This window comes from Chlorocebus sabaeus, chromosome 1 (genome assembly GCF_047675955.1).
Source record: "Chlorocebus sabaeus isolate Y175 chromosome 1, mChlSab1.0.hap1, whole genome shotgun sequence".
Classification (NCBI taxonomy): domain Eukaryota; kingdom Metazoa; phylum Chordata; class Mammalia; order Primates; family Cercopithecidae; genus Chlorocebus; species Chlorocebus sabaeus.
Genome location: NC_132904.1, coordinates 13,520,147 through 13,539,069, shown reverse-complemented (window position 1 = coordinate 13,539,069; position 18,923 = coordinate 13,520,147). Strand labels below are relative to the sequence as shown.

The window sequence follows — 18,923 nt, the reverse complement described above, 5'->3', positions numbered from 1 at the left end:
TACGTCTATGGGCCAGACACTATTATTACTATTTTGCTGAAGAGAAATGTGAAGCACAGAGACATTCTGTGGCATGTTCACAGCTACCTAGGTAGTAAACAACAAAGATGGGATAGCAAGACGAAAACCCAGGGTTGCCTGATTAGAAAGCCCACATTGTTTACCACCATACGGTATTGCCGACATCAACATTTAGTGTCTTTCCACCACACTGCATCTGAATAGAAACGGGGTAGCACATGAAAGTATTGCTTCTAATTTTATTTTTGCTCTGAAATAAAAAAGCAAATGTAATTAATGAACATTGAACAAATACCAGATGGTGCACGTTTCCATATATGGCACAGAATACACATTTGATCAAGATATAATTCTGCCCAGCAGAAGGTGGGGGAAAGGAGAGGAAGACGAAGAAATAGAAAATATAAGTTGAATCTGATCCTTAATATGATTTTTACTCCATGTATAGTTTTACTCAAATGATAGCTTGTGCACGTGCAAGGACTAACTATGCTATTCCAAAGTACTTTCTATGGGTGAAGGAAAGCAGAAGGAAAAGGGGAAGGGGAAAAGATTATGAATCTCCACTTCATGAAGGAAAAAGCACTTTGGTCCCCAAATATGGCAGAAAACAAGTCAAGTAAGTGGGAGGAATGTTATACAGGGGAGCTTATGCGTTTTGCACGGAGGCCTCGTTTTAGCAATACCTTTTTGCCTTTCTGCTTCCAAATCTTATATGCTAGTTCAATGCCTTTATATAAAGTCCTGACGATGAATGAAAAACTTCAAGTACTGTTGCCTCATTAAATGCATTATTTATTAATTTAACTTCTAGTATTCTCGATAAAGAGCCAGTGAAATGAGTTGCTGAATACCAGGGGAAAATGAGAACATAATTTTGAATATATACACACACACACACACACACACACACAGAGTTCATAACTGCATTACATATAATAATGATATGAATATGTCTATCAGTATTGGAGTTGGATTCTGGTACTTTCTCAGGTGGGACTCTTGTGTTACAGTCAGCATAGATTTCTGGAGCATTTGTCTGTTGATCTTTTGGTGGCCTCAAACCTCATTAACTGGTGTGGGAGGTGCTGCTTCTGCCATGTGAGAATTTGATGGTATAATTAGCACAACCTGTGAAACAATCAGAATGCCATAGGTGAGTCACCCAAATAACCTCAGAATGCCCCTTTCCTGTCCACATAAAGTCATCATTATCAGAGTTTACTCTTTTCTTCTCTGATTCATTCTCAAGATCATGTGGGGCTTCTCAGTCATTCTTTAGATCAGGCCTGATTTAGGAGACAACATTCAGTGGTAGCTCTTGACCTGAGCTGCTGATGACCACTGCCCTGGTCTTGCAAGTAAATCAGTCTTATATGTGGATGACAGTGCACAATACGATGGGTAAACCAAGGTGTCATGAAAAACATGGGGCTCTTCTTCCAAACCAGGTTGTTCATGCTGATGACATCAACATACCCAAACCATGATTTGCTGGTCATGAATAAAGCATTGCAAAAACCACACTGACCCAGAATAGCAGGAATCATCATGAAACTAAGAAAAGTTCTGGTTATTCTTCCACAAACTCAGTGCAACATTGGGTTGGTAGGGCATGGTGGAGGACCAGGAAGAGATAGAGATTTAGCCAAGACATGCCCCAAAGCCACTACTTTTCTGGACTCACACCAGGAGATTAGAGAAACAACATTCCCCAGCTTCTATGCTAAGAGCCAAAGGGAACACAGACTTAAATATTATGACATGAAAGTTACTTCACTTGATGAAGTTACCAAATCATTGGTAATTGCTGAGAATCTCTGACTTCTAGGGTTTTATGATGCAAAGCCCCACTACTAGAGTCAATGCGCTATAGTCCATCTCTCTTCTATGAGGGAGGGCTGTCGGGGAGTGGGATGTGGTGTGGCCTGGAAATCCCTAAAGAAGACAGAGAGGCACAAAATGATGGAGAAGGGCACCAGAGAAACAATCTCATCCAACTACAGTTACTTTATTCTTTGACTGACAGTTTTGTCTGTCTTTCAGACTTTGGGTAATGAAGTTAATGAGTGGCCGTTGGGGTTTTACTATCCATTTCCTCATTCTGGAACTCTCAGTTCTTGGAGGATATCCCACCCTGTTATTCCCAGAGCCTCTTTCTTAATTTTTTCTCTCCTTCCATTCCTCACTTTCCTCTCTCTGTGTGACGTTCTTTTGGCTTAACTGCCGGGAGCATCTGCTGTAGGTCTCAGGGTAAGAGAGTGGGCAGGTGTGCACAGACTGATAGAGAAGTCTGAGATCATGACATTCCTTCAGTATTCTAGGAAAAGTTGTTGTAATAGGATAATAGAATAAAACCAAGTACTTTGGGGTACCTCTTCATTGTGAAATATTTTCTTATCTGGATTCAAAGGTTATGCCCTTTGAGTGAGAAAGGAAGGGGAAAAAGAGCTTTTATTTGGCTATTGTGCTAGGCAGAGTTCTAAGGTGATACTCACTGACCCCTTGTGATTCCCTCCCCTCAAGTGTGGATGAAACCTGTGTATAAGATAGGATACAAGTCCTGTGTGTAGGTACTGATTAGTTGACTTTCAGTTTATAAAAAACTCATTATTCTGGATGGACCTCACCTCTTCATGTGAATGCTTTATGAGAGGATTAAAACACTAGAGACTCTGACTCTCCTGCTGGTCTCAAAGAAAAAGTACATTGTCATGAGTTCTCAATTTAAAGGAAATTAATTCCACCACATTCACATAGAAGAGAATCAGAAGCTTTAGACAAGGCCACAGCCCCAGCCAACTCCCTGATGACAGACTCATCAGATTCTGAGCCAAGGACCCACATCAGCTGGGCCCAGACTCTTGACCCATGGAAACTGAAATATGTGTACTGTAAGTTTGTTTAACTGATTATACAACAATATGAAAGTAATACAGATACCTTCAAATGAAGGCCAATACTCACCTCACCGGGGCTACAACAGATCGCTTTACATCCAAAGGCAGAGAGGGACACAGCAATGCAGAATTCCAGCACACTTAAGAGGAGCACCACGCCATCCATACCCTAGGAGAAAATTCATAACAAAAGAATGTGAGAAATGGAGATGACAAGTGGAAACATTTACCAGGAACCACAATGTCATCAGAGAAAAAGCACTGGTTGGGAGTCAGGAGACCTGCCCCCCAGTGGCAGCCATTCCCTGGACCAATTCTTGATTTGCTGAAGTAACTTCTCACTTTTTTCACTGATAAAATAATCACGGACATTTATTCCCTAGTTCAGTACCTCCCAGTGCTATTGTGGACATGGAAGATGAAAGTGTTTTAAAAAGTAAGGAAGGTAGTATAAAGATAATTGTCATCTTATCCTATTGAGTACTAGAAACTCATATCATTGACAAAATATTATGATTCCATATCTTAGTGATTAAGGAATCAGAGTAACGGAGTAACGGTAAGCAGAGTAACGGTCCCCCAGGGAGGTCTGCATCCTTGTCCCCCTAATCCTTAGCTTCTGGGGATTAGAACGCAGACCTCCCTGGGGGACCATTGTTCTTTTTGCACAGCAAAAAGGATTAAATTTGCAGATGAAATTAAGGTTGCTTATTAGCTGGAATGAGAATTTTTCTGGATTATTCAGGTGGGTTCAAAGTAATGACAGAATCCTTATAAGTGGAAGCAAGAGGCAGAATAGAGTTCAAGAGACATTTGAAGATGCTGCATTGCTTGATTTGAAGGTAGAGGACAGGATGACAAACCAAGCAACATAGGCAGCCTACAGAAGCTAGAAAAGGCAATAAAACTTATTGTCGCTTAAGCCTTCAGAAAGGAGTACGCCCTTGCCAACACTTTGATTTTAGCCTAGTGAGACCCACTTTGAACTTCTGACCTCCAGAAACATAAGATAACCAAACTGTATTGTTTTGAGACACTAAATGACTTCATGTGGTTCTGCCTAATTTGTAGTCATTTGTTACAGTAACAATAAGAAGCTAATACAATAATGAATATCAAGTAGGTCAGTCTTTAATCCATCTCCCCAGAGCACTGGCTTTAGGTCTAGTCTTCAGCCAAGAAACACGATCAAAACTTGGAGAACATTGGGCAGTATACTCATTTCTAATAATTTTACCCTGCATTGATGCAGGGATTATCTGGTTTAAATATTCTCTCTTTTCCTCTCCACGGTTAGGGATAGTCCTTCTGTTGAGGAAGAGCCAATAGACCAAGAGCTGAGGATATGGGTGATGCAGACTTAACGAGACCTTGAGAATATTTGCATTCATTGCTTTTTTATTTTCTTGTGCCTTCAACAGCTGTGGTGGCCTCTGTGTTTCCAATATTGTTGTAGGCACAGAATACAGAGCAGCAAACAAAACAGATAATTCCCCTGTCTTCAAGGATTTTACCATCTAGAAGGGTAGACTAGAAGATGGCAAGCTTTCCGTAAAGGCCAGATAATGTACATTTTAGGTTTTGCAGACTGTAAGGTCTCTGGCACACATATTCAAACCTGCTGTTATAACACAAAAGCAGCAATACACAATATGGAAATAAACAGGCTTCGTTACATTTCAATTAAACTTTACTTACAAAAATAGGTACAAAAACAGGTACTGGGCTTCCAAAAAACGTAGCATGTATATAGACCTGTGGACTGATTGTGCAGGTGCCCAGGCAAGAATAGACCCGTTGCTTCAAATCCCAGGAAGCCCTTATGGAGGTCCTCTGCTATAAAAACAGGTATACTAATGTTCACACAATTAACAGGAATTCATCCTGGCCTCTGGGAAAGGTGATTGAAATGAATACAGAACCAGCTACGTAATGTATAGATTCTCTTGTTAAAATTACATATATATCTTAGCGTGAGCCATATGAAACTGCTCTCTTTCTAGGTTAAGTATAGTTGATCACTGGCAGTTCCATATGGTTCTGCCTAATGATTCCAGGTGGTAGACTCTACTTTTTTCTAGAGCTCAACTTTTTCTAGTCTCTTTAATAGTTATAAGGTTTCCAGCATTTCTATCTTTTTCTTCCAGGAGAACTGAAGTTCCTTTGTGGTAGGGAACTATTCTCTTTCTTATGTCTACCGGGGTGCCAACCCTGCGATGGGGCATACACTATGGACCCATAGACCTGTGGACTGAATGTGCAGGTGCCCAGGCAAGAAGAGACCCATTGCTTCAAATCCCAGAAAGCTCTTATGGAAGTCCTCTGCTACAAGAACAGGCATTAAAATGTTCACAGAGTTAACAGGAATTCATCATGGTCTCTGGGAAAGGTGATTGAGATGAATGCAGAACCAGCTAAGTAATTTACAGAGTCTCTTTCTAAAAATTTTTAAAAATAATTTCAAGATAGCAACAGCAGAGCATTAGATCAAGCACAGGGCTCTTCTATCTCTGAAGTCCTGAGTAACTGCACAGGTCCCATGCCCACAAAATCAGCCCTATGAAGCTGGCCAATTCCAGATTTTGTCTCTATCATTGTTCCATTAAAGTCTACGAATGAAGAGAGCCTCATAAATTAAAAGTAAGGTTCTTCTTCTGGATAACAATAGCATATCAGAGGAGAATTAGAGACGAGAAGTTCTACAATCAAATCTTGCTTTTGCCAATTTCTAACTGAGTGACACTGGGAAAATTTGTCAAATTCTCAAGAGAAGCTTTCTTATTTTGAGTGAGTGGCAAGAAATAAAATTACTTACTATAAAAAGCATTAGATATCTCAAGGGAAGTAAATTAGTTTAGCAAAGACACCTCAAGCGGTTATTTTCGTGTGACTACGTAGCCCTCAAGACTATGTGGGATTAGCTGGAAATGCAGTAAACAGAATGCAATTGATTCTGTCTAGTAAGTTAGGAAGAGTGTTGAGTTTTCACATACACATGAGGGAAGGGCACAGTGAGGAAAGAACTAAGCAGTAAGGCAAATGGCTGAAAGTTCATAGAGAGAAAAGTAACCGAAAATGTAGTGGTGTTGAAAATGACCAATAGGCTTTTTAATAATAAAGATCTGGCCAGGTGTGGTGGTTCACATCTGTAATCCCAGCACTTTGGGAGACCGAGGTGGGTGGATCACCTGAGGTCGGGAGTTTGAGACCAGCCTGGCCAATATGGGGAAACCCTGTCTCCACTAAAAATTCAAACATTAGCCAGGCGTGGTGGCAGGTGCCTGTAATTCCAGTTACTTGGGATGCTGAGGCAGGAGAATCACTTGAACCTGGGAGGTGGAGGTTGCAGTGAGCAGAGATCGTACCACTGCACTCCAGCCTGGGCGACAGGAGTGAAACTCCATCTCTAACAATAATAATAATAATAATAATAATAATAATAATAAAGATTAAATTGTGCATTTTAGTTTGCTGTGATGTGCTGCAATAACTCTTCCTCTCCACATTTACCCAATGGCCCGAAACATCAAGAAGTTTTATTACTTACAAAATACTGTGTAAGTGGCAATTTTCAGAATAAAGCAATTAAGATTGCATTGAAATAAGGACAACTGGTACAAAAAAGGTAGTAAAATTCAGAATGGAGATTGAGAATTTTTCAGGTGCCACATGTTGAGGATAAAAGTGATTAACATTGGAAGAACATCCAAAGATGTTGGAAAGGATACTGAGTTACTCACCACTTAGAAAACACTGTTCAAGACAATTTTACTTTATTATTAGAGAATAGGGACTGACATCTTGACCCCATTTCTAGAGGGATCTGGAGGAGATAACAGTAGACACTGCATCAATGTTTTAAAATTAAACAGATAAATTTATGCAAAATACCCAGCACAGTAACTAATAAGGAGTAGGTGTTCTATAACTATAAGCTTTCTTCCCATTTTGGCTCATCACATATAGAGGAAAAATAAAGACAGAGATGAGATGCGTACCTGAATCCTAACTGAAAGTTTATTCTATTTCTCAATCACTTCCAACTTTCAAAGTCATTCAGCAATTAGGGAATGTTAATTATTGTTATTCCCAGAGCCAGCACTCCCCCAAACTTGCTTCTATGATAATATCTCATGAAAAGAGAAAGCACTTACCATTAAAATGGACACAGTCATGTAACAATTATTTGACAACTGGTTCTGGTTACAGTAATGGTAACGGAATGAATAAAACGTCAAGCTTATTGCATGGATTAAGATCCCTGATATAGCAAAGACTGAGCTGGTGATATTCATTCCTAGACTACCTCCGACCTAGAAAGAAATGAAAATTAATTAAGCAATCCAACATCATCCTCAGATATATCTCTATTAATTACTTTACACTGCAGTCTATCTGTATCTTGATTATTTCAATAGTCTTCTAACTTGTCTCCTTAGAGTGGTTTCAATTCTAATCTCTTGCCAAAACACAAATATGATCCCATTACTCCCCAGCTTAAATTCTTCAGATAATTCCTCTGAGTGGATGAGATAATCTCCAAATCATTTAGCAGGGTTTCAATGATTTTTTACACATTAGCTGGACAGTCCTATCTGTGTCCTTCCCTGCCATTCCTTCCTTCCGGTGCCTGGTCTCTTATCATTGTTCTAAACACTGCTTGCCTCTCATGCCTTTCTACCTTTTACATTATTTTTCTTAGTTGTGCATTCCCTTTTGTACCTTCTCTTCTCATGGGTAAAGGTAAGGAGGCTTTTTATGAGAATTAAAATTACACAGGACAGTGTGAAGAGTGTAGTGTGGCTGCAGGTCCCTGCAGACACTAGGAAGTTGGGTTAGGCCAGCTTTGGAAAACCCATGCTGATCATGCTCCACAGTTTGATACTTATCTTTTGAGCAAAGAAAACTCAAATATGGTGTTTAGCCAGAAAAACTCTCGTTGAGATCTTGGCTTTTCCATTTTGTTGGCTTTATGAAAGGCATATTGACATGAGAGTTACATTTTAAATTTGCTTCTTCTGATGTAATAACTTTATTGTGAATTTCTTATACTGAAAACTCAAAATCCTGTTTGGATACAGTTGACATCTACTTTTTCTTTTTCTTTGTGAGACGGAGTTTTGCTCTGTCACCAGGCTGAAGTGCAGTGGCACGATCTCAGTTCACTGCAACCTCCGTCTCCAGGATTCAAGTGATTCTCCTGCCTCAGCCTCCTGAGTAGCTGGGGTTACAGGCATCCGCCACCACGACTGGCTAATTTTTTTGTATTTTTAGTAGAGAAGGGGTTTCACCATGTTAGCCAGGCTGGTTTCAAACTTCTGACTTCAAATGATTCACTGGCTTCATCCTCCCAAAGTACTAGGATTACAGGCGTGAGCCACCGTGCCCCGCCAGAATCTACATTTTAACCAATTGGTCAATAAATATAATGCCACAGCAATACTTGGTGTGACTGTCATGGGCTGAATCCCAAGCTGCAGAGTTTTTTTTTTGAGTGATTCCACTTCATATTTATTCTAAATAATTCTCTATATCTTCATAAAGTTCCCCTCATCAACTACCTTGACAAAATATCCATTATGTCAGTAATTCTATCACTAGCCTTATTGCAATTTTTGAAAGACAGATCCTGCTAAGTAAAATGCCCAATCGCTCCTGATTTTTTAAAAGCAAACAAACAGAACCTGTTTTATACCCTGGCAGAATCCATTATTGATTAATCCTTTCCTTTTGATACCCCCCCCCCCAAAATATTACTCACCAGACCTTTTGTTGTTCTAATTCCTGCTGCAACTGATAAGGATCCTGAAATAATAAACTAGGAATGAGAGAAAAAAATGGAGATAAAAAGCTTTAAACAAGTTTTGGAAATCACAATTCAGTAAACTTTATTCCAAAGTAGATAGATATGTATAAATAGGTCAATTATCTTAGAAAGCAAGAGATTGCACATAATTTTCTCTTTTCCCATAAAGAACAGAGAAATTCTGCCAGATGAGTCCATTGGATAATTTATCAAGCCTTTCAAATAATAGCTAACTGGAATGGTATTAAAACTGTTTGAGGACACTGATAGATAAAGCTTCCAAATTCCTGATAAGAAGTAATTCTTATGTGGTATCAATATTGAATATAATAAACAAAAAAGGTACTAAAATAATTCTCATTGAAAATATGTTTAAAAGGTTATAAAACAAAATAGTAGCACATAAAATTTAGTTCCCAATTATTTGATAACTAGAATACACTACTTCATTTGAATCCATCAATGGGACAATTATTTTTCATTTAGCCAAAATAGCTAGTCAAGTTGGTTATAAGACTCTCAAGTTGGTTATAAGACTCTCTGCCTTATAATATTCCATTGTTAGAGTTTTCTATTTCCTTTACAAATTTGATCTCAGATGATTCAAAAATGATATTTTAATATAAAGAAACTGGACTAATAAAATAGCTCAATAAACTTCTTTAGTTTCCAAATACCCAGACGTAGAGATGATTCATGTTATCTAAATCACCATAGGAGAAAAAGAAAACAGTAGAGCAAATCATCCATCGTGTAACATAAAATACATTGGGAACATTTGGGACGATCCTTCAACTCTACAAAGATTTTTAATATTGAAATATTCTAATATATATAAAAAATAAATTTAAGGAAAACATTACATGCTAATGGCTATTCACATTTACAGTGTTGATAGGATAGGGCGTTTAATACAATCCAACATTATTAGTGACTTAAACATTATTGGTAAAATATAAATAATTATACTTTCTGTAACATGATAGGACATCTGTCTCAGTCTACAAGTCTTTATCAAGTTTAAAGATAAAAAGTGGGACCATCTTATTAAAGTCAAAATCAAGATAAACATGTAGACTATTTTGTATTACTATTTGGGGTATATTAACCAAAATAGTTATATAAGAAAAATAGTTGAAACAAATGGCTGAAACTACTGTTATTTAGTATGAATAACATCTATTGCAAACATCCAAGGATATAAACTAAAAAGTACCGTAAACTATTTAAAAAATTCAGTAAAGCATCTTGGAAAAACATTGTATACAAAATTACATATACATATTAGAAGTGTGTATGTATGTTTGTGTATGTGAAGACAGGATTGAATAAAAGGACTTCATTTACCACAGGAAAAAATATGTATATAGTATCTCAGAGGAAAAAAACTTAACGAAGAATGTGAGTCATAAATAGGAATAGAACTGAAGAGGCCAAGGATAATAGAAACTTACAGCTGGCTCTTGGTATTGGTACTTATACTGTCAAAGAGAGAATAGAGAAGCACTTTGCAGGTGATGTTTAGAAAAAAAGGTTGAAAGAATAATGGAAGGGAGCAGCAAAAAAGTTTTTACCAATTTACTACTACATTTACCAATCTAGTTCAATGCCTACAAGAGTCTGAGTGATGTCTCAGTGGACAAACACAGCTCCTGCAGTTCTTGGTAATCTACTGAACACGTGTGGAAGGCTAACACCATGTAAGCTGGTTTTCAATGCGATCTTGAAAAGAAGATGGACACGAAAGCAGAAACCTAGATAGTTACATATATATGACTGTGATAATAGAGTCACCCTATTTGAACCCTGATCCTGACCCAATTAGTTGTGATCTTGGGCAAGTTACTTAACATCCCTTCATCCATAAAATGAAGATAATGAGAAATCCTCCCTCAAAAGTTTGTGGTGATGGTATGATATAAAAAGTGCACATAAAAAGCACTTAGTAGAATGTCCAGATCATAGTAAGAGTTTAATAAAAAGCTATTCTTGGCATTGGTAATATTATATATATATATGGTGTATATATATGGTGTGTGTATATATATATGGCATGTGTCTGTCTATCTATCTATCTATCTATCTATCTATCTATCTATCTATCTATATATGGTACGACTTTCCAGAGATAGAACAGCATTTGCTGTCTGTTATGGTTAATATTGAGTGTCAACTTAATTGAATTGAAGGATGCAAAGTGTTGTTCCTGGGTGTGTCTGTGAGGGGGTTGACAAAGGAGATTAACATTTGAGTTGATGGACTAGGAAAGGGAGACCCAGCTGCCAGCATAGCCAGAACAGAAGGAGGCAGAGAAAATGTGGAAAGACTAGACTCATTTAGTCTTCTGGTCTTAATAAACTCCCCTTTATATATACACCTATTCTATTAGTTCTATCCCTCTAGAGAACACTGACGAATACAGATTTTGGTACCAGGAGTGGATCTAGAAAACAGAGTATTAAGGATGGAGTTCTTTTGTTGGTTTTGCTCCTAAGTTCACTGGACAAAGTGATGAAAGAAAATTATGAACTCAGGGATTCTAACTCTCAGCTTCAGAAGCAGATACTGAGCCTCAAATCTTCTAAGATTGTCCTGATTGAGAGTCTTATCTTCTGTAGAGAAAGAGCTGAAATTGTGGACAATCAAACACAAGCTTTTATCATGTGATTTGCTGACCTGCAACAAAAGGTGCACGCACAGACTCACCAGGTGTCTGTTAAAACGAGAGCATTGATTGAAAAGGAATGGGACCTGGCAACTTGGAATGGGGATGTGCAGTAGGACCTTGATGAAGCTGGGGACACTGAGCTTGTAAACTCTCACCAGCCTTTTTTGCAAGAAGAAACAGCTTCCCCATCGCCAGTAGTGGCAACATCCCCTCCCTAACCCACACTGCCATAAGCCTTTTCACCTTTGCCTGAGGAGATAAATCCTGGGCTGTCTAATACAACAGTGATGGCCTCTCCTCAGGCAATTGCCAAGCAAGACAATGTTGATTCTCTTCAGGACACACCCTAAGGCCCCTGTTTGCTTCTAGACCTATAACTAAAGTCTCAGCAGGCCCCTAGAGGTGAGGTTCAAAATGCGATCCATGAGAAGGTGCACTACGATTGAAAAGAACTGCTTGAGTTTTCTAATTTATATAAGCAGAAATCTGGAAAACAGGCATGGGAATGAATATTAAGGGTATGGGATAATGGTGGAAGGAACACAGAGTTGGATCAGGCTGAATTTATTGATTTGGGTCCTCTAAGCAGGGATTCTGCGTTTAATGTTGCAGCTTGCAGAGTTAAAAAAAGATTCTAGTTTATTTGCTTGGTTAGCTGAAATATGGATTGAAAGATGGCCCACTGTGAGCAAGCTGAAAATGCCTGATCTCCTTGGGTTAATGTAGAAGAAGGGATCCGAAAGCTTAGGGAGGTTGGGATGGGGGAGAGGATTAGTCACTTTAAGCCTACTCATCCCAGCTGGGAGGGTTCAGAAGATATACCCTTGAATCAATACTTTGTGAAACAGATTTGTGAGGGCAGCACTTGCATCCTTGAAGAGCTCTGTGATTGCTCTTCTATGTAAGCCAGATCTTACAGTAGGAACTGCAGTCACTCAACTACAAAATTTAAATGCAATAAAAATAATTGGATCCAGAGGTGGCAGGGGCCAAATGGCAGCACTCAACCATCAAAGGAAAGGTGGGCATAGCTACCATAATGGACAGAAGAGGCAAAGCAGCAATCAGAATAGTCTGACTTGTGTAGAGCTCTGGCATTGGCTAATTAATCACAGTGTTCCTAGAAGTGAAATTGATAGGAAGCTTGCCAAATTCTTACTTAATTTATATAAGCAGAAAACTTCCAGGTCGAGTGGACAAAACACTAATTTGAATTATAAAAACAGAGAATCGCAGCCCCACAATCAATTTCCAGACATGTGCCATTTTACAGACCCAGAACTCCTTGAATGAAAAGGAGGCCAGGTCCTCTTAAGGAAGGATCCCACTACACTACTGACAATTTATGCTGTTAATCTTTCTCCCATCCTTCAAGGAGACCTCTGGCCTTTTACCAGGGTAACTGGATTGGGGAAAGAAAGAAAAATGATCAGACCTTTTAGGGACTACTGGACACTGACTCTGAGCTGACATTGATTCCAGGGGACCCAAAATGTCATTATGGTCCTCCAATTATAGTAGGGGCTTATGGAGGTCATGTAATTAATGGAGCTTTAGCTTAGGTTCAACTTAGAGTGGGTTCATTTGGTCCCCACACTTATCATGCAGTCATTTCCCCAGTGCCAGAATGCATAATTGGCATAGAGATGCTTAGCAGCTGGAAGAATCTCTACATTGCCCCCTGACTTGTAAGGTGAAGGCTATTATGGTGGAAAAGGCCAAAAGAAGCCATTAGAGCTGTCTCTACCTAGAAAAGCAGTAAATACTCCCAGCTTGGATGAGTAGGCTTTAAGTGACTAATCCTCTCCCCCATCCCAACCTCCCTAAGCTTTCGGATCCCTTCTTCTACATTAACCCAAGGAGATCAGGCATTATCAGCTCGCTCACAGTGGGCCATCTTTCAATCCATATTTCAGCTAACCAAGCAAATAAACTAGAATCTTTTTTAGTTCCGCAAGCTGCAACATTAAATGCAGAATCCCTGCTTAGAGGACCCAAATCAATAAATTCAGCCTGATCCAACTCTATGTTCCTTCCACCATTATCCCATACCCTTAATATTCATTCCCATGCCTGTTTTCCAGATTTCTGCTTATATAAATTAGAAAACTCAAGCAGTTCTTTTCAATCGTAGTGCACCTTCTCATGGATCGCATTTTGAACCTCACCTCTAGGGGCCTGCTGAGACTTTAGTTATAGGTCTAGAAGCAAACAGGGGCCTTAGGGTGTGTCCTGAAGAGAATCAACATTGTCTTGCTTGGCAATTGCCTGAGGAGAGGCCATCACTGTTGTATTAGACAGCCCAGGATTTATCTCCTCAGGCAAAGGTGAAAAGGCTTATGGCAGTGTGGGTTAGGGAGGGGATGTTGCCACTACTGGCGATGGGGAAGCTGTTTCTTCTGGCAAAAATGGCTGGTGAGAGTTTACAAGCTCAGTGTCCCCAGCTTCATCAAGGTCCTACTGCACATCCCCATTCCAAGTTGCCAGGTCCCATTCCTTTTCAATCAATGCTCTCGCTTTAACAGTAGACACCTGGTGAGTCTGTGCGTGCACCTTTTGTTGCAGGTCAGCAAATCACATGATAAAAGCTTGTGTCTGATTGTCCACAATTTCAGCTCTTTCTCTACAGAAGATAAGACTCTCAATCAGGACAATCTTAGAAGATTTGAGGCTCAGTATCTGCTTCTGAAGCTGAGAGTTAGAATCCCTGAGTTCATAATTTTCTTTCATCACTTTGTCCAGTGAACTTAGGAGCAAAGCCAACAAAAGAACTCCATCCTTAATACTCTGTTTTCTAGATCCACTCCTGGTACCAAAATCTGTATTCGTCAGTGTTCTCTAGAGGGATAGAACTAATAGGATAGTCAGGGTTCTCTAGAGGGATAGAACTAATAGGATAGTCAGGGTTCTCTAGAGGGATAGAATTAATAGGATAGGTGTATATATAAAAGGAAGTTTATTAAGACCAGAAGACTAAATGAGTCTAGTCTTTCCACATTTTCTCTGCCTCCTTCTGTTCTGGCTATGCTGGCAGCCGGGTCTCCCTTTCCTAGTCCATCAACTCAAATGTTAATCTCCTTTGTCAACCCCCTCACAGACACACCCAGGAACAACACTTTGCATCCTTCAATTCAATTAAGTTGAATTGACACTCAATATTAACCATAACAGACAGCAAATGCTGTTCTATCTATCTCTGGAAAGTCGCACTATATATATATAAAAATAATATTGAACGTTAACTTGATTGGATTGAAGGATGCAAAGTATCATTCCTGGGTGTGACTGTGAAGGGGTTGCCAAGGGAGATTAACATTTGAGTCAGTGGACTGGGAAAGGCAGATCCGCCCTCAGTCTGGGAGGGCACAATCTACTCAGCTGTCAGCGTGGCCAGAATAAGAGCAGGCAGAAGAACATGGAAAGACTAGACTGGTTTAGTCTTCAGGCCTACATCTTTCTCCCGTGTTGCATGTTTCCTGCCCTCGAACATTAGATTTCAAGTTCTTCAGCTTTGGGACTCAGACTGGCTTCCTTGCCCCTCAGCTTGCAGATGGCCTATTGTGGGACCTCACGTTGTGACTGTGTGAGTCAATACTCCCTAATAAACTTCCCTTTATATACGTACATCTATCTTATTAGTTATGTCCCTCTAGAGAACCCTGACAAATACACTCTCCTTCAAATCTCGCACTTCCACTGTACACAGGTGAAGGAGAGCAAAAATTAAGCTCCATTATAAAACTCTAAACTATCTCATTCTCAGTTTTATAAATAAATGGAAACTCTATAATACTAGAATAAATTCCCTGATTCTAACCTAAATCTGCCTTATAAATTTTATTTGTCTTTTGTCAATAGATAAAACTTGGTATTTTATTCTCACATTTACTTTCAATTTGCCTCAAAACTCTTTTGTGTTCTCTCTTGGGAGAATGTTTTTAAAGCTAAATTCCAATTCTAATTTTAATTTAATATTAATCATAGTAACTTATTAAACTTATGAAACAAAATGTATCAAATAACAATTTTCTAAGGTAACAATTTCCTGAGATTTGATAGTCAATAGACTATATATGAGAAACTGCCTGCGTACCAGCCATGTCTCCTCTTTTTCCTTGCTAACTAAATCATCATTTTCTTCAGTTTTTCCTGAGCTAAAAGGTAGTGTGGACTCCTCCCAGCTACAGAGGTAAATCTTAATTAGTCTAAGCCAGTAATGGCAAGTTCGTTATCCTTACTGATAGTTGATTTGGGCATATTTATATAAAATATTTATCAAAAATGGATGTGTCTACCATCTCCCCTCTGGTATAGTCTGCTAGCAGTTCTTAATGAAATCCTTACACCACCAAATTAAGCAATTCTGGAAGTAAGCCCCTAATCTCATTGTGAAACAATCAGTGCTTTCATTGCTTAAGTCATTCCAGTTTGGGTCTTTGGCAATGTGTTGCTGTAATAGATCCTAACTGACTTATGTAAAGTATTTGATCTGCCTAACTTTAAGTTTTATATTATTATTACTATTTTAAATATGAGAACACTGAGTTTAAAAAGGTTAGATACCATTCTCAAATTTGCAGAATTACAAGACAGAGTTAGAATACAATTGCAAAGATCAGGGTATTTACACCTCTATTATGTGATCTCCAATTATATCAAAAAATACCCTACTCACCATCACGGACCCCCAAATTGTGTACCAAGCATACACAGAAATGGGACGTTCTTCATAAGAACTAAACGCCACACACATCATTACTATTCCCATGCTAAGGCTCATCAAGGCAATCAGAATCTGCACAACCTAGAAATGATGAAGAAGGCAAAAACTGATTATCCACCACAAAAATGGTACGAATGCCACCCCCTTTCCAATCACTAAGCTATCCTTATTCTTTTTATTTCATACAGTCATATGACCTTGATATTCTGTTGTCATTCTTTTTTTTCACATAAAGAACCACGAATATTTTCTCACCAACATTATCTCTCAGGATCTCTACCATTGTCAATCATTTCACGGTTAAAAGGAGCATGCCAGACCCAGCCCACAGGTGCTTTTCTGATACCTAGGATGCTAGTTCTACCACAACGGGTTCTCTCTTTTGTCACACACTCAGAGAGAAGTGGCCAAGGAATTAGAAAGCAATTATTCTAGCAAGGGGAAGTAACCTGAAGAAAAAAGAGTGTATACAGGGGAAGAAAAAAAGAAGAGCAAATCTGATATTTTCTTGATGTCTGGGGCCTGAGGACATGAGTATGAGTAAACAGCGTTCTTAAAATAGGAGAATTGGAGTACAATTATCTCATGGCATTAAAAATGGGTCAAAAAAATTAAAACAACTTATCAAAATTTATGGAATGTAGAGAAAGCAGTGCTTGGAAAAAAATTATAACATTGAATGAATATATTAGAAAATAATGATCTAAAATCAATCACCTGAGAGTCTACCTTAAGAAACTAGAAAAAGAAAAGCAAATTAAATTCCAAGTAAGCAGAAGAAAAAAACATGAAATAGAAATTAGAGCAGAAATCATAAAATTAAAAACAGAAAATTAATAGACAAACTCAACAAAACCCAATGCTTTTTTTTTTTTTAAAAGAAAAATACATAAATAAAACCAATAAGTCTCTAGCCAGTCTAAGAGAAAGAGAGAGAGGACACAAATTATCCATAAGTGAAAGCGGGAACATCACTCCAGTTCCCACAGAAATTAAAAGGATAATAAAATAATGCTATGAACATTTCTATGCTGACAATTTGATAACCTTGAGACAATGAATTGCTCCTTAAAGACAGTTTGTCAAAACTCACACAAAAGAAATAGGCACTCTGAATAAGCCTATAATTATTAAATAAATTAAATCAATAATTAGTAAAATTTCAAAACAGAAAGCACCAGGCCTGGAAAGGTTAATCAGTGCATTCTACCAAACAGTTAAAAAAGAAAATATACCAATTCTTTACAGAAAATAGAAAAAGAGGAAATACTCCCTAACTCATTCTATGGAGTAGCACTATTATCTACCAAAAAAAAGTCAAAAACATTACAAGAAAAGAAAACTGCAGACCAACATCTCTGATGAACAAAGATGCAAAAATTCCCAACAAAACATATGCAAACTAAATAAAATAGTGTATCAAAAGAATTATATACCATGACCATGCAGGATTTATCCCAGATATGCAAGGCTGACTAGATATTCAAAAATCAATGAATGTAACTAAGGACATCAACAGGCTGAAAGGAAGAAAAATCACATGATTATCTCAACAGATGCAGGAAAAATATTAAACAAAATCCAATGCCTGTTTATTATAAAAACTTTTGAAAAACTATTAATAGAGGAGAACTTCTTTAGGTTGATAAAGAATATTTATTCAAAAAACTACAGCTAACTTCATACTTAATGGAGAAATTCAAAGCTTTCTCACTAAGATCACGAACAAGGCAGGGATGATCCCGTCACTACTCCTTTAAACATTTACTGGAAGTCACAGCTGAAACAGTAAGAAAAGAAAAGGAAATAAAAGTATACAATTGGTAAGGAAAAAATAAAACTACTTTTATTCACAGATGACATGATTGTCTGTGTAGAAAATCTGAAATAATCAACCAAAAACTCCTGGAACTAATAAATGATTATATTAAGGTTGTAAGATACAAGCTGAATACACAAAAGTCAATTACTTTCTTATGCACTTAGAGTAAATAAGTGAAATTTGAAATTAAAAACGCAATACTATTTAAATTAGCACCCCCCAAAATTAAATATTTAGGTATTGGTATTTGGTGTTTGTTAGGCATAAATCTAACAAACTATGTACAAAATCTATAAGAAAAACTTAAGAAAATAAATCAAATAACTAAATAAATGGAGAGATATTCCATGTCCATGGATAGGAAGACTCAACATTGTCAAGATGTCAGTTGTTCCCAATTTAATCTGTAGGTTTAATGCTATCTCCCTCAAAATATTAGCAAGTTATTTGTGTATATTGAAAAACTGACTCTAAAATTTATAGGGAAAGGCAAAAGACTTAAAATAGCAAAAACAATCTTGAAGAAGAAGAAGAAGGAGTTGTAGGAGTAACACTACCCAACTTTAGGACAAACTATAAAGTGATAGTAATCAGGACTGTGTGGTATTGGCAAAGAAATAGACAAATAGATCAATTGAATAGAATAGAAAGCCTAGAAATAGACACAGAAGTATAGTCAAGTGATCTTTGATAAAAGGCTAAGGTAATACAATTAGAAGAATAGTCTTTCCAAAAAAAAAAATACGACTTAAAAAACTGGACCTCCATAGGCAAAAATTGAACTTAGACACATACCTTGTATTCTTCACAAAAATTAACTCAAAATAAATCACAGACACAAATGTTAAACTCAAAACTCTGAAACTCTTAACAGATGACATAGGCCAAAATCTAGATGACCTTGGTTTTGGTGATGAATTTGTCAATACAATACCAAAGGCACAACCCATGAAATACAGAATTAATCATCTTAATTTTATTAA

The 18,923-nt window shown here is 37.8% G+C and overlaps 1 protein-coding gene across 1 annotated transcript in view; it reads right to left on the bottom strand.

The window, feature by feature from the left end:
- Nucleotides 1-790: 790 nt before the first annotated feature.
- LOC103234758 (membrane-spanning 4-domains subfamily A member 4A-like) overlaps nt 791-18,923 on the bottom strand; it is a 36,713-nt gene continuing 18,580 nt past the window's right edge. The window contains exons 3-7 of the mRNA XM_037999264.2: nt 16,071-16,199; nt 8,683-8,739; nt 7,076-7,234; nt 2,989-3,090; nt 791-1,152 (exon numbers count right to left, since the gene is read on the bottom strand). Coding sequence (XP_037855192.1) covers nt 1,081-1,152; nt 2,989-3,090; nt 7,076-7,234; nt 8,683-8,739; nt 16,071-16,199 — 519 coding nt within the window. The 3' untranslated portion in view covers nt 791-1,080. The remainder of the gene's footprint in view (nt 1,153-2,988; nt 3,091-7,075; nt 7,235-8,682; nt 8,740-16,070; nt 16,200-18,923) is intronic.